The sequence below is a fragment of the Pristis pectinata genome, chromosome 6, assembly GCF_009764475.1.
Source record: "Pristis pectinata isolate sPriPec2 chromosome 6, sPriPec2.1.pri, whole genome shotgun sequence".
NCBI classification, from domain to species: domain Eukaryota; kingdom Metazoa; phylum Chordata; class Chondrichthyes; order Rhinopristiformes; family Pristidae; genus Pristis; species Pristis pectinata.
The window spans coordinates 113,625,456-113,640,143 of NC_067410.1; the positions used below are offsets into that span (position 1 = coordinate 113,625,456).

Sequence of the window (14,688 nt, forward strand, 5' to 3'; positions counted from 1 at the left end):
GATTGCAAAATCTCTACTGCAAAGTATAGCATTTTAATTGATATTTTCACTGACATAAATCAGCACCTTATTCCCTTGAAGTTTTCAAACACTAATTAAAGTCCTGAGTGTAATCAAGTTGGACCAGAAGTGGAGAGGCCAGATCCAGTAAACACTGCACTAGTAAGCTCCCAGCACTCTCTTAACTCATTCAAGCTGAGAATGGCTTGGCTTTACATTACCATCTTTCAGATCACTTTCAGGACATCTCAAAGCCCTTTACAACCAATCCATAAAACTGAGGAAATGGAGCTAGAAACAATGTCGTGGACCACTGCCTGGGAGAATGCATTAACAGATCTCTGGCCAGGGGTCCAGGTGAAATATTTAACATTTCAGGTAAAACGCTCCATCCAGTATTTGACAGAGCCCTGGGTTCACCAAGTGGCAGTCAGTCAGTAGCCAAGAGTAAGCTGCTCTCACCAACAACACACTACATCATTGCCAGCAACAGACTGTGCAGCATTCAGAGAATGTCAGCCACTAGTCTCCCTGCATGGTAACTAGATTAAAACACCAAAACACTTTATTGATTTCTTTTAATAAGTTGCATAAAGAACTGCTTAAATGTCAGTATTTAATCTAAATGACCACACAGATAATGATTAAATGGTTGCAAAACTACTTCCAAACTTAACCATTGACCTGTGGAACATTAATTGAGGTAGCAACGTCACATGTTTTGAAAACTAGTCCTTGGGAATAGACTGACAACTCCTCCAGACTTTCATTTCAAAAACAATTTCAAGAGAGCAAGAAAAGCAAGTCTGATAAATTAGTCAATTGTTTTGACTTATTTTTAAAACAGTCACTGTTCTCTGTCTCCAATACTCACAGTTTCTCCAGAAGTTTCAGCTTGCTCTGTACTTGCGAAGCCCTGTTGGCATTGTATCGGAATCTGTCAATGAACACCTAACAGGTCGAGAAATATTGTTCATTTAATGAAAAGATCAACACTTGGCTTCATACATTTTCATTCTCAGATCCAGGGGGTCCACGGCCGCTCCCCCTTTCCATCAGACCACGGCTAGTTTGTACCTTAACTACATTTCCCTTTGCCTCTGTGCAGCTACTGAGGGTGTGAAGTCATCTCATTGAAAGCCACCCATGCTCCCCGTGCCAGGTCAAACACCTACCTGTATGTGTTCTCTGTACTGATGCTGAGCCTCATACTCTCGCTGCTGGTTTTTCAGCCTCTCTTCTTTAGTCTTTACAAAGTTTTCATAGTCGCCCCGATACGTTTCCAAGCGCTGTGAGTGCAGGTGAACGATGTCAGTGGCCACAGCGTTTAGGAAATTGCGATCGTGCGACACCACCAGGATAGTGGACTGCCAGGTCTGAAAAGTAGCATGCATGTTTCAGCATACAACAGAACCAGGAGAGCTGGATTAGCACGAGGAGGCAACCCAATTAATGGATATAACTGCACTTCATAAAATCAAACAAAAATCCTTTGGCATTTGAAAGCAGAGCTAGGAAAACAAGTTGGGAACAGGGTAGGTGCTAGGAAATGAACAAAAGCATCAAAATAAAAACAGGAAATGCTGGAAGTACTCATTTTTTCACGTTGATGGCCTTTTATCAAAACGTTAAGTGAGGTGGTAGTGAGTTGGTGAGATGAACATAACTGCAATCCACCTACATAGAACATTACAGTACAGGCCCTTCGGCCCACGATGTTGTGCCGACCTTTTAACCTACTCAATCTAACCGTTCCCTCCCACATACCCCTCCATTTCTCTACCATCTATGTGCCTATCGAAGAATCTCTTAAACGCCCATAATGTATCTACTTCTACCAGTACCCCTGGCAGTGCGTTCCACGCACCCACCACTCTGTGTAAAAAAACTTCTCTGATATTTCCCCCCTATACCTTCCTCCAATCACCTTAAAATTATGTCCCCTCGCGTTAGCCATTTCCACCCTGGGAAAAAGTCTCCGGCTGTCCACTCGATCTATGCCTCTTATCATCTTGTACACCTCCATCAGTTCACATCTCATCCTCCTTCGCTCCAGAGAGAAAAGCCCTAACTCACTGAACCTATCCTCATGCTCTCCAATCCAGGCACCATCCTGGTAAATCTCCTCTGCACCCCTTCTAAAGCTTCCACATCCTTCCTATAGTGAGGTGACCAGAACTGAGCACAATATTCTGAGTGTGGTCTAAGCAGGGTTTTATAGAGCTGCAACATTACTTCGTGGCTCTGGAACTCAATCCCCTGACTAATGAAGGGCAACACACCATACGCCTTCTTAACCACCCTATCAACCCGCGCGGCAACCTTGAGGGATCTGTGGACTCAGACCTCTGTTCCTCCACACTGCTAAGAATCCTACCATTAACCCTGTATTCTACATTCCAAAGTGAATTACTTCACACTTTTCCAGCTTGAACTCCATCTGCCACCTCTCAGCCCAGCTCTGCATCCTATCAATGTCCCATTGTAACCCTTGACAACCTTCCACACGATCCACAACACCACCAACCTTCGTGTCATCTGCAAACTTACTAACCCACCCTTCCACTTCTTCATTCAAGTCATTTATAAGAGTCACAGAGCAGGGGTCCCAGAACAGATCCCTGCAGAATCACTGGTCACCGACCTCCAGGCAGGATACACTCCATCTACAACTACCCTCTGCCTTCTATGGGCAAGCCAATTCCAAATCCACACAGCCAAGTTTCCTTGGATCCCATGCCTCTCAAACTTCTGAATGATCCTGTCATGGGGAACCTTATCAAATGCCTTACTAAAGTCCATATACACCACATCCACTGCTCTACCCTCATCAATGTGTTTGTCACATTCTCAAAGAATTCTCCCAGGCTCATGAGGCATGACCTGCCCCTCACAAAGCCATGCTGACTATTCCTAATCAGACTATGCTTCTCCAAACGCTCATAAATGCTGTCCCAAAGAATTTTTTCCAATAATTTGCCCACCACTGAAGTAAGACTCACTGGTCTACAATTCCCAGGGTTATCCCTACTCCCTTTCTTGAACAAAGGAATAATATTTGCCGCCCTCCAATCATCTGGTACTACTCCTGTGGCACTAAGAATGCAAAGATCATCCCCAAGGGCTCAGAAGTCTCTTCCCTCACTTCCTGTAGTATCCTGGGATATATCCTATCCAGCCCCAGGGACTTATCTAGCTTAATGTTTTTCAAAAGTTCCAGCTCATTTTGCTTCTTAACATTGACATGTTCCAGCTGATCAGCCTGTTTTATGCTGTCCTCACAAAGGTCGCTCTCTCTCTGGTGAATACTGAAGCAAAGTGTTCATTAAGGACCTCCCCTACCTCTTCCGACTCCAGGCACGTTTCCTCCTCTGTCCCTAATCGGTCCTACCTTCACTCTAGTCATCCTCCTGTTCTTCACATACGAGTAGAAGGCCTTGGGGTTTTCCTTAATCCTACTCACCAAGGCCTTCTCATGCCCCCATCGAGCTCTCTTAAGTCCATTCTTAAGCTCCTTCCTGGCTACCTTGCAGCTCTCTAGAGCCCTGTCTGATCCTTGCTTCCTAAACCTTAACTAAACTTCTTTCTTCCTTTTCACTAGACTTTCCACATCTCTTGTCAACTATGGTTCCTTCACCCTATCATCCTTACCCTGCCTCAATGGGACAAACCTATCCAGAACCCCCTGCAAGTGATCTCTAAACAACCTCCACATTTCCATTGTGCATTTCCCTGAGTACACCTGCTCCTAATTTACACTCCCAACTTCCTGCCTAATAGCATCATAAATCCCCCTCCCCCAATTAAATACTCTTCTGTACCATCTGCTCCTACCCTCTCCAAGGCAAGGGTAAAGGTCAGGGAGTTGTGGTCACCGTCTCCAAAATGCTCATCCACCGAATGATTGGACACCTGACCAGGTTCATTGCCTAGTACCAGATCCAGAATGGCCTCTCCTCCAGTCAGCACCTGTCTGCATATTGTTAGGAATCCTTCCTGGACAGACCTAACAAATTCCACCCCATCCCAACCTTTTGCACTAAGGAGGTGCCAATCAGTATTCGGGAAGTTGAAATCACCCATGACAACAACCCTGTTATTTTTGCACCTTTCCAAAATCTGCCTCTGGATCTGTTCCTCAGTATCTCTGCCGCTATTAGGGGGGTCTGTAGAATACTCCCAATAGAATGATCGCTCCCTTCCTGTTTCTGACCTGACTCAGTGGACGATCCCTCCAGGACATCTTCCCTTTCTGCAGCTGTGATACAACTCCCCCACCTCTTTTACCTCCGTCCCTGTCCCTTTTGAATCATCTAAACCCCAGAACATCCAGCAGCCATTGCTGCCCTTGTGACAGCCAAGTCTCTGTAATGGCCACAACATTCGTAGTTCCATGTACTGACCCATGCTCTAAGTTCATCACCCTTGTTCCTGATACTTCTTGCATTAAAGTAGACAACCTATCCAACTAACTGCAATTTTGCCCTATCAACTGCCTATCCTTCCTCACAGTCTCTCTACACTCTGCATCAACCTGTACGCCATCTGTCCCATCCTCTGACCTGTCACTCGGCTTCCCATCCCCCACCAAACTAGTTTAAACCATTTAAACCCTCCACAACAGCTCTAGCAAACCTGCCCGCAAGGATATTGGCCCCCTTCCAGTTCAGATGTAACCCATCCCTTTTGTACAGGTCGTACCTTCCCCAGAAGAGATCCCAATGATCTACAAATCTGAAACCTTGCCCCGCACCAACTCCTCAGCCACACATTCATCTGCCAAATCAACCAAATGAGTCCTTTTCACTTCAAACTCCACAGAAGTAAGTAGGACCATAATTTAAAACAGCAACGGACTTAAAGAGGAATCCTGATACTTCAAAAAGCTGAGGAGTGAATGCACTGAGACTTGAACAGTGCTGGATGAGACAACAGGGGAAGTGGAGGGGCTGAGAAAAGCAGAGAAGAGGTTGCTCTGGGTGTCGTCAGTAAATGTGATTAAGGCGACTCCATCATTTCGATGTTGACCAGATGAGAAGGAGACGAGATTCTGGGAGGCTCCAGATGTGAGGATTGAGGCAGGAAAAGAAACCATTAGTGGACACAGCTGGGGTGTAATTTGTTGGGCAAGAGCAGAACCATGCATAGTAAACTTGTGGAGCTGCATAATGCAAGAGTCGGACAATGTTGGAGGACAATGATGTCCTGTAAAATGGGCTGGACGTGGAAACAAAACAGTTTTCTATTAGTGGAGGAGGGGGAATAATGCACCAAAGTTGTAGTTGACTAAGATAAACTGTTAAAACACAACATAGATATGTGAGGTAACACATTCAAGGTAGCACAGGGTACAGCCGCTGCCTCAAAGCACTGGAGACCCAGGTTCAATCATAACCTTGGGTACCGTCTGCATGAGTTTGCACATTCTCCCTGCTTACATTTCCCTTGGGTGCTCCAGTTTCCTCCCACGACTCAAAGGCAATCGGGTTGGTAAGTTAATTGCCCACTGTAAATTGCCCCCAGTGTGTAGGTGAGTGGTAGAATCTGGGGGGTGGGGGCTGGGTGGAGGGGAGTAAATGGGTGGTTGCTCGTCAGCATGGACTCAGGGTTGAAGGGCCTCTTTCTGTGCTGTCTCTCTCGATGACTCTATTGAAGGACTTCAATGAGGGAAGAATGGAGAGTGGATTTCTGTTTGCAGGAAGTGAGGTCTATATTGGTCATAAGGAAACAGTTCTGAGAAATGGGGAAAACGTGGACTATAGCAAAGTCACAGGAGTGACCAGCAGGACGGCCAGACTGACGACAGTACACTGCCAACTTTCAGTTTTGCGGTGGAAACCTACCTGTGCTGAACTGACAGGAATTTTATCCACTGGTTCTTCTGCTAATGAGGAAACCAATCAACACAACGAGTTTGAGCTTCTAGATGATCCCACAGTTTGTGCTTTATTTTAAGAGAGAGGTTTTTGAGCGAAGTTGTGAAAAGCACGACCCCTCCCCACTCAGGTATCCTGCTACTTTTAAGTATTAAGTGTCCCATTAACAGCTGTAGAGTTGATTCCTTTACCTGTATCCACATGGTTGTCACCACAGAATCTCCCAGCAAATAAAAATCCCATTCAGCTTTGCAAACCCTGCCCACATAGCAATCTCCCAGAGTCAATGGGTTAGGGTTAGTGGTTCATGATTTTCAGTAGTCACAGCATTCCAGGATCTACGCCCCCACAAAAGGGCTTACTGTAGGTGGAAGGAGTTGTTCATGGAAGACTGTTTGTCGGTGAATTGAATGGAGAACAGGCAAGGGAACTGAGGTTAAGGTGGGTGTCACCAAGTGCTGAGGGTGAGGGATGAAAGGAGGCAGGATATCTCAGTGGGGCTTTCCAGGTCAGATGGGGAACAGTAGATAATGAAGATATTACAGTAATTTAGTAGAATTGAACCATGTCAAGTGTTCAGAGGAAGGCAAAGGTCGAGTCAAAGTTCTGGAGAAACTGCATTGTGAATAGGTGGTTCTGGTACCACTGTGGCAAGAAGTAATCACAAGCACAAGCTATAGAGAAGGCTATAATATGATTCACAATAAAGGTGTGGGTAGAAAGTGATTTGTTCACAAATGGAGACAGTGTGGAGGGAAATGCAGAGGGGTTGATGACATCTTCCCCTGGATTAGCACCAGCAAGTAGTTGATGAGAAAGAGGAGCGAGGTTGTTGGAACTTCTACTCACCAGGAAGTAGAAATGTGTCTCAATCACATTCTAAGAATGTGAAGGCACCCAGAAGGGACCCATCACATAGTCAAGGCTTGAACATCAAGCGTACAGAGCCGGGAAATGTGGGCTGGGATTGGAAGGGGATGCCAAGTGGGTTGAAGTGAAAGGCAACACGACTGGATGATGGGAAAGGGATGAGACAGTGCAGAGGGGACATGGGGCAAATCCTTCAGCCTGAAAAAAATTAAAAGGAAGAGACAAAGGGGACAGGGGCCAGAGCAGAAGGAATACAGGAACATCAGGAAGATATTTAGCCCTTCCATCACTTAATAGGATCAAAGATGATCTGACCAGAGGGAATTCAGTTTCAGTCATGGTGTTGATTCGCTAAATATTGAAAAAAAACACATTTCCCTTGATCCCAGAGGATACGGAAAACATCTGCTGTGATTTGGTTGTTTTCTAGTTTTGTTAACTCATTTTCGAAAGGTAATTCTTGGGGCCACTATTTTGCAGAGTAATTAGTTTCAAAACCTCTGCAAATAGAAAAATCACATAAAAAAAACAGCTGATATTTCCATTCAGAAAGGATGAATTAGTTTACTTTCAGTGCAGTCTCTCTCTACCGAAGGTAACGCAATGATTTGGCAGAGAAGTTATCAGTGCTGACACAGAGCAAAGACTCACCTGCAAGTAGTTTTCCAGCCATAGGATGGCTCGCACATCCAACATGTTTGTAGGCTCTGAGAAAATAAGTTATTTCTATGAAGTTCATTGGTGTCACGTAACTGAGCACACAAGAATACCCAGGGTTGAAGACCATGTTCCATCTATACCTCCCTCCAAATATGGTCAGCTATTTCATTGTTTTCAGCCTCAAGTATCTCATAGGAGTTGGTATACAGACACACAAGATTTATGAAAAGATGCAGGTTGTTTATAAGACTGCATCAATTCCTATTGCTGGATACTGTTACAGAGACAGGAGGCACCCAGTTACTGTAGCAGGAAAGAGTGTCAGGCTCCCATCCTTCAAGTGTATCCTGAATAAATAGATCTATGGAACAAAGCCTGCCGTTCTAAAACAGGCTGGACCTACATTTGCCTTCAGTTCCACACAGATGCGGCTGACTCTTAATTGTTCTCCGAAATGGCTGAGGAAGCCATTCCGTTGTATCACAGTGTTAGGAAAAATACCAGGACAACCAGGTTGGGCAATAAATGCCAGTGCTACAGGTACAGCCACATGCAGAGAAGTGAACAGATTCTCCGTGCTGTAGAAGTTTATAGGTCAGGCCAGGCTGTGTCTGAAAGGTGCCCGATTTGCATCTCCACCGTTCAATGGCTGTAGTCCAGACAAACGTTCGCAATGAGCAGTAGCTTAGCTTGGCCCCACCAACCCTCACCTTTACTGCCTGGTATTCGGCCCTGTTATTCAGCTCTCATTGTCTACATCTGCTCACCTCACCCACACTGCTCTGATGAGGGATTTGGATGTGATCACGATGGGAAAATTGTGACACAGCTAGAGCAACCCTCTGCTGATACTTCTCCCCTGAGAGAAGTTGGTGGAGAGCAGACTTCACCCTTCAATTGTACAAACTGGATGTGTTGGAACGTGTGGGGTATCGCTAGGTGCAAGCAGCTTTCTACTGGCATGATTTCATGTCAACAAACCTTCAGATCTATCACACTACATGGAAAAACTTACAGGCACATGACATTCCAAATAAAGGCGAGAGAGAATTCTTGTTAAGCACGGTCAATGATATTGCCACACACACTAATTAAACAAGAGTTCTTGCACCAACTGCACATCAACTGCTTTGAAACACTGCTGAGGGCTGCAATAAATTAATGCATGAACTGCATTTCTTAACGAGGCAACTTACCATCCAGTAACAGAAGATCAGGCCTGGGACAGAAGAGACAGAGAGAGAGATTAATGCAAACAACTGTCAAACCGCACATTAAGATCCACTGCCGACTTGATCCAGGTTTGAACCCCAACTACCGGTAAGGGAACAATCAGCCTCCTATTTCAGGCTGACAAATCCCCAAGATTTCAGCACTTCCAATCAGCAAGCAGCAATTGTGGGCAAAACCTCAAAACAAAGATGGAACAGTGAAGCTACTAAGGTATGGAGTTTATTAAATTACAACCACTGCTGCTATTGAAATGCAAAAGGCAGAGACTTGTCTTTTCCTCAACAAAAAGGAGAAATGTTATAGTGTGGGACCATTCCATCTCCAGGCTGGGAGAAACCAACTGGAGTCAGGAATGGGCCCATACTGGGCAAGGACTGCATGTTTCCTCCCCAGAGGACATTAATGAATCTATTGCAATTTTACAACAGTTCTGGAGATTGAGTGTCCTGACCAGCTGCATCTCTGCCTGGTACAGTAACCATAACACCTCAAGACACCGCAGAGCATTGCGAGCACAGCTGGAAAGATCATTGGAGTGCTTCTTCCCTCCATCCTGGACATCTGCAACACACAATGCACCCGCAAGGCCTGCAGAATCATAGATGACCCCTCTCACGACCTATTTGTCCCACTGCCATCTGGCAAGCGGTACCAGAGCATCTGGGCCAGAACTACTAGACTGTATAACAGCTTTCTCCCCCAAGCTGTCTCAAACGTCGCGTCAAAAGTCCTGGTTTGCACAACGGCACATAATAACTTTGGCTGCGTGCAACACACTGAGCTCTACATTTTCTTTGTCCAACTCAGTTTTGCACTAACCTTGCACTAATTTTGTATCCTGTATATACCATTTTTTGCACTATTTGTGCTTGCACAATTTTTCTGTCTGTGTTTATTGTATGTCCTCTGTTCTATTGAGAGAGAGTCCAGGGGAAACGACATTTCATTCCTGTGTGTTTTACAGCATATGGGGGAATGACGATAAAGTATAACGTGAACTTGAGATCATGCGCAAGTAGGAATCCTGCTGGAGTTCAGCAAGAATTTTGTTCACAGCACATAGGCTAAGGGTTTCTGCAAAGGGACAAGTTTCATAGTACGTGAAGATTTGGATGGGCAGGGCCAATATGTCAGCCAACGTTTTCCTAACCACATGACTGTGTTTACAGTGTAAGCAATGAGAAGACATGAGCTCCATTTTAGTCGAGTTATCCCAACACTACCTTTTTTAAGCATTTTCAGCAGTAGAAAAAAATCAGAGAGTTGTACCAATCTCGTCTCTACTTATGAACACAGGGATAAGCAAAGGGCCCAGGCACTTACTGTACCATAAAAAAAGCCTGCAGCGGAGGCAAGGCTGGAGACTTAATCAACTGTGGCCTCAACAACACATCCAAACCCAAGCACAAACAGAGGTTAGATTACACCATGAAAAGAGCAGCACCCTTTAACATCAGGGAGTTCAGGAATCAGCAACAATGCGACTGCGTGGAGCGTCCAGAGGGTGGGAGCTGGTTGACTCTGGCATCATAGGTTATTCTGCAAGGTAGTGAAGTGTAGGAACTAGGTTTTTTTTTGGAAGAAAAAAAAATTTGGGATCTGGGTATTGCTGACAAATACAGGGAAAATTTCCACCCTTAATCATCATTGAGAAGGTGGTGACGAGCTGTCGTGTTGAACTGCTGCAGACCTTCTGGTGAAGGAGCTCCCACAGTGGGTTTCCAAGATTTAGACCCAGTAACAATGAATAAATGACAATAGATTTGCAAGTCAAGATGGTGTGGGACCTGTGGGGGGGGGAGGGGTGTGGTGTTCCCAATCCCCTACTGCCCTTGTCCTTCTTGGTTCTAGGTTGCAGATTTCGAAGTGCTGTCGGAGAAGTCTTGGCGAGATTTGTTACATGCCACAGCCTACAGGCACTGTGTATCAGTGGTGGAGGGAGTGAGTGTGTGAGTGTTTAGGGTTTTGGAAAGGGCTGTTTTGTCCTGGATGGTGATGAGATTCTTGAAAATTGTTGAAGCTGTACTCATCTAAATAGAGAATATTCCTGACTTGTCCCTTGTAGATGGTAGAAAGGTTTTGGGTGTCAGGAGGCAAATCACTCTCTGCAGGTTACCCAACCTGCAACTTGTTCTTGTACCATGGTTTTTATGTGGCTAGTCCAGTTGAGTTTCTGGTCAATGGTAACCCCAGGATGTTGATGGAGAGGACTTTGGTGATGGTAATGCCACTGAACCTCAAGGGTGGGTGGTTGGACTCTCTCTTGTTGGAGATGGTTATTGTCTGACACCACTATTACTTGCCTCTTACCAACCCACACCTGAATGTTATCTAGGGCCTGCTTCATGTAGGCATGGACCACTTCATTTGCTGAGAAGATGCAAATGGAATGAATGTCACTGTCTGCTGATGAATTCACACGTGCAAAACAGAAGCTGGCAATCTGAACTTGTACAGAAAAGGCTGGTAAAACTCAGATCAAGCAGCAACTGTTAAGGAGAGAGTTAATGCTTCAGGTCACCAAGCCTGAAATGTTAGCTATCTTTCTCTCCATAGATGACGTCTGCCTTGAGTATTTCCAGAATTTTGTGCTTTATTTGCATCTCATACAAATGGAAGACCAGTTCACAGTAAAGCTCATTATAAAGCTTGGGGGTGAGGTGGGGGTGTGTTGAGCGTGGTGGGACTAATGTTCTGAGTTGTGTCTATTTCAATGCAAGGAGTATTGTGGGTAAGGCAGATGAACAGAGCACGGATCACCATGTGGAATTCTGATGTTGTAGCCATTACTGAGACTTGGTTGCAGGAGGGGCAGGACTGGCAGCTCAATGTTCCGGGGTTCTGTTGTTTTAGACATAATAGGAGGTATTAAAGGGGGAGGGGGGGCATTACTCATCAGAGAAAATGTCATGGCAGTGCTCAGAGAGGACGTACTGGAGGGTTCGACTACTGAGGCAATTTGGGTGGGACTATATTATAGACCTCCCAGTAGTCAGCAGGATTTAGAGGAGCAAATTTGTAGAGAGATAGTAGACAGTTGCAAGAAAAGTAGTTTGTGAAAGTAGGTGATTTTAACTTTCCACATATTGACTGGGACTCCCATACTGTAAAAGGACAGGATGTGATCGAGTTTGTCAAATGTGTTCAGGAAAGTTTCCTTAATCAATATGTAGAGGCCCCAACAAGAGAGAGCGCAATACTGGATCTCCTCTTAGGGAATGAGACAGGTGACAGAAGTGAGTGCAGGTGAACACTGGATCTAGTGATCACAATTCCATTAGTTTCAAGATAATTATGGAGAAGGATAGGAATGGTCTTAGAGTTAAGATTCTAAACTGGAGGAAGGCCAATTTTGGTATTGGTTTATTACTGAATTGACCTGTATGATCGGTTTGTAAGACAAGCTTTTCACTGTACCTTGGTACAAGCGACAATAATAAACCAATACTTTTACTGAGGTACAGTGAAAAACTTGTCTTGCATACCAATCATACAGGTCAATTCATTACACAGTGCAGTTACATTGAGTTAGCACAGAATGCATTGAGGTAGTACAGGTAAAAACAATAACAGTACAGAGTGAAGTGTCACAGCTACAGAGAAGGTGCAGTGCAATAAGGCGCGAGGTCACAACAAGGTAGATCGTGAGGTCAGAGTCCATCTCATCATTTTGAGGACATCAGAAGGGATCTGGCAGGTGTGCATTAGGATAGGTTATTTTCCGGCAAGGAGATGCTTGCTAAGTGGGAGGTCTTCAAAAGTGAAATATTGAGAGTACAGAATATGTACATTCCTGTTAGAATAAAAGGCAAGGCTAACAGGTTTAGAGGCCAAGATAAAGATAAAGGAGGTGCATATCAGGTATAGGCAATTAGGACCAAATGAGGCGCTTGAGTATAAGAAATGCAAGAACACACTTGAGAGAGAAATCAGGAGGGCAAAAAGAGAACATGAGGTTACTCTAGCAGACAAGGTGAAAGAGAATCCCAAGGGTTTCTATAGTTATACTCGGAACAAAAGGATAGCAAGGGGCAAAATTGGTCCTCTTGAAGATCAGCGTGGTCACTTATGCATGGAACCGAAAGACATGAGGGAGGTCATGGACCATATCCAGAAGAGGAGGTGCTTGCTGTCTTGAGGCAAATTAGGTTGGGTAAATCCCCAGGTCCAGAGAAGGTGTCCCCTTGGACCTTGTGGGAGGCTAGTGCAGAAACTGCAGGGATCATGGTAGAGATATTTAGAATGTCCTTAGCCACGGTGAGGTGCCAGAGGATTGGAGGATAGCTAATGTTGTTCCATCGTTTAAGAAATGCTCCCTGAATGGGGGAAATTATAGGCCAGATGTCAGTTGTGGGTAAATTATTGGAGGGTATTCTAAGGGACAGGATATTTAAGTATTTGGATAGACAGGGCCTGATTTGTGCGAGGCAGGTCATGTCTAACCAATCTTATAGAGTTTTTTGAGGAGGTTACCAAGAAGGTTGATCAAGGGAAGGCAGTGGACGTTGTCTACATGGACTTTAGCAAAGCTTTTGATGAAGTCCTGCATGGGAGGCTGGTCCAAAGGTTAAGTCACTCGGCATTCAGTATGTAGTCAATTGGATTCAAAGTTGGCTTAGCGGGAGAAGCCAGAGAGTAGTAGTTGATGTTTGTCTCTCTGATTGGAGGCCTGTGACTAGTGGTGTGCCGTAGGGATCTGTTCTGTGTCTGTTGTTGTTTATCATCTATATTAATGAAGTAGGTGATAAGGTGATAAACTGAATCAGCAAGTTTGTGGATGACACCAAAATTGGGGCGTAGTAGAGAGCGAGGAAGGCTATCAAAGCTTGCAAAGTGATCTGGACCATCTGGGAAAATGGGCTGAAAAATAGCAGATGGAATTGTGGAAAATAGCAGATGTGGAAGTGTGGTGTGGTTAGACCACACTTGGAGCACTGTGTCCAGTTCTGGTCGCCTCATTATAGGAAGGATGTGGAAGCGTTGGAAAGGGTGCAGAGGAGATTTACCAGGATGCTGCCTGGATTGGAGAGTATGGATTATAAGGGAGCTAGGGCTTTACTCTTTGGAGAGGATGAGAGGAGACTTGATAGAGGTGTACAAGATAGTAAGAGGAATAGATAGAGTAGACAGCCAGCACCTCTTTCCCAGGGCACCAATGCTCAGTACAAGAGGGCATGGCTTTGAGGTATTGGGTGGGAAGTTCAAGGGTGATGTCAGGGGGAGGTTCTTCACCCAGAGAGTGGTTGGTGCATGGAATGCACTGCCTGGGGTGGTGGTGGAGGCAGGTACGTTGGTCAAGTTTCAAGAGATCGTTAGATAAGCATATGGAGGGGGATGTGTGGGAGGAAGGGGTTAGATAGTCTTAGGCGAGGTTTAAAGGTCGGCACAACATAGTGGGCCGAAGGGCCTATATTGTGCTGTACCGTTCTAAGGTTTCTATGGAATTTAATGCAGACAAGAGATGATGCACTTTGGGAGGACACACCAGGGTGAGACTTGCAAGTCTAGCATAGTAGGGCACTGAGGTGTGCGGTAGAACAAAGGGACCTGGGAATACAGATCCATAGTTCCTTGAAAGTGGCGTCATAGGTAGATAGGGTCATAAAGAGAGCTCTTGGCACTTTGGCCTTCATAAATCAGGGCATTTGAGTACAGAAGTTGGGATGTTATGTTGAAGTTGTATAAGACAATGGTGACGCCAAACTTATGAGTATTGTGTGCAGTTCTGGTCACCTACCTACAGGAAAGATATCAATAAGCTTGAAAGAGTGCAGAGAAAATTTACACGGATGTTGCCGAGACTTAAGGACCTGAGTTATAGGGAAAGGTTGAATAGGTTAGGTCTTTATTCCCTGGAGCAGAGAATGAGATGAGATCTTATAGAGGTATACAGAATTGAGGGGTATAGATAGGGTGAATGCATGCAGGCCTTTTCCCCTCAGGTTGGGTGAGACTAGAACTAGAGGTCATAGGTTTATGGTGAAAGGTGAGATATCCAAGGGGAATCTGAGGGGGAACTACTTTGAGGGAAGTAGTGGTGCGAGTGTGG

General features: G+C 45.1%; 1 protein-coding gene across 3 annotated transcripts in view; it reads right to left on the reverse strand.

Annotated features, from left to right (window-relative positions):
- The window catches only part of abcf3 (ATP-binding cassette, sub-family F (GCN20), member 3), a 96,922-nt gene that overhangs the window by 11,697 nt on the left and 70,537 nt on the right, over positions 1-14,688 (reverse strand). For all 3 annotated transcript variants that reach the window (XM_052017860.1, XM_052017862.1, XM_052017861.1), the window contains 4 exons: positions 8,603-8,625; positions 7,398-7,453; positions 1,176-1,376; positions 875-951 (listed from right to left, as the gene is read on the reverse strand). In XM_052017860.1, the coding sequence (XP_051873820.1) occupies positions 875-951; positions 1,176-1,376; positions 7,398-7,453; positions 8,603-8,625 (357 nt within the window). The remainder of the gene's footprint in view (positions 1-874; positions 952-1,175; positions 1,377-7,397; positions 7,454-8,602; positions 8,626-14,688) is intronic.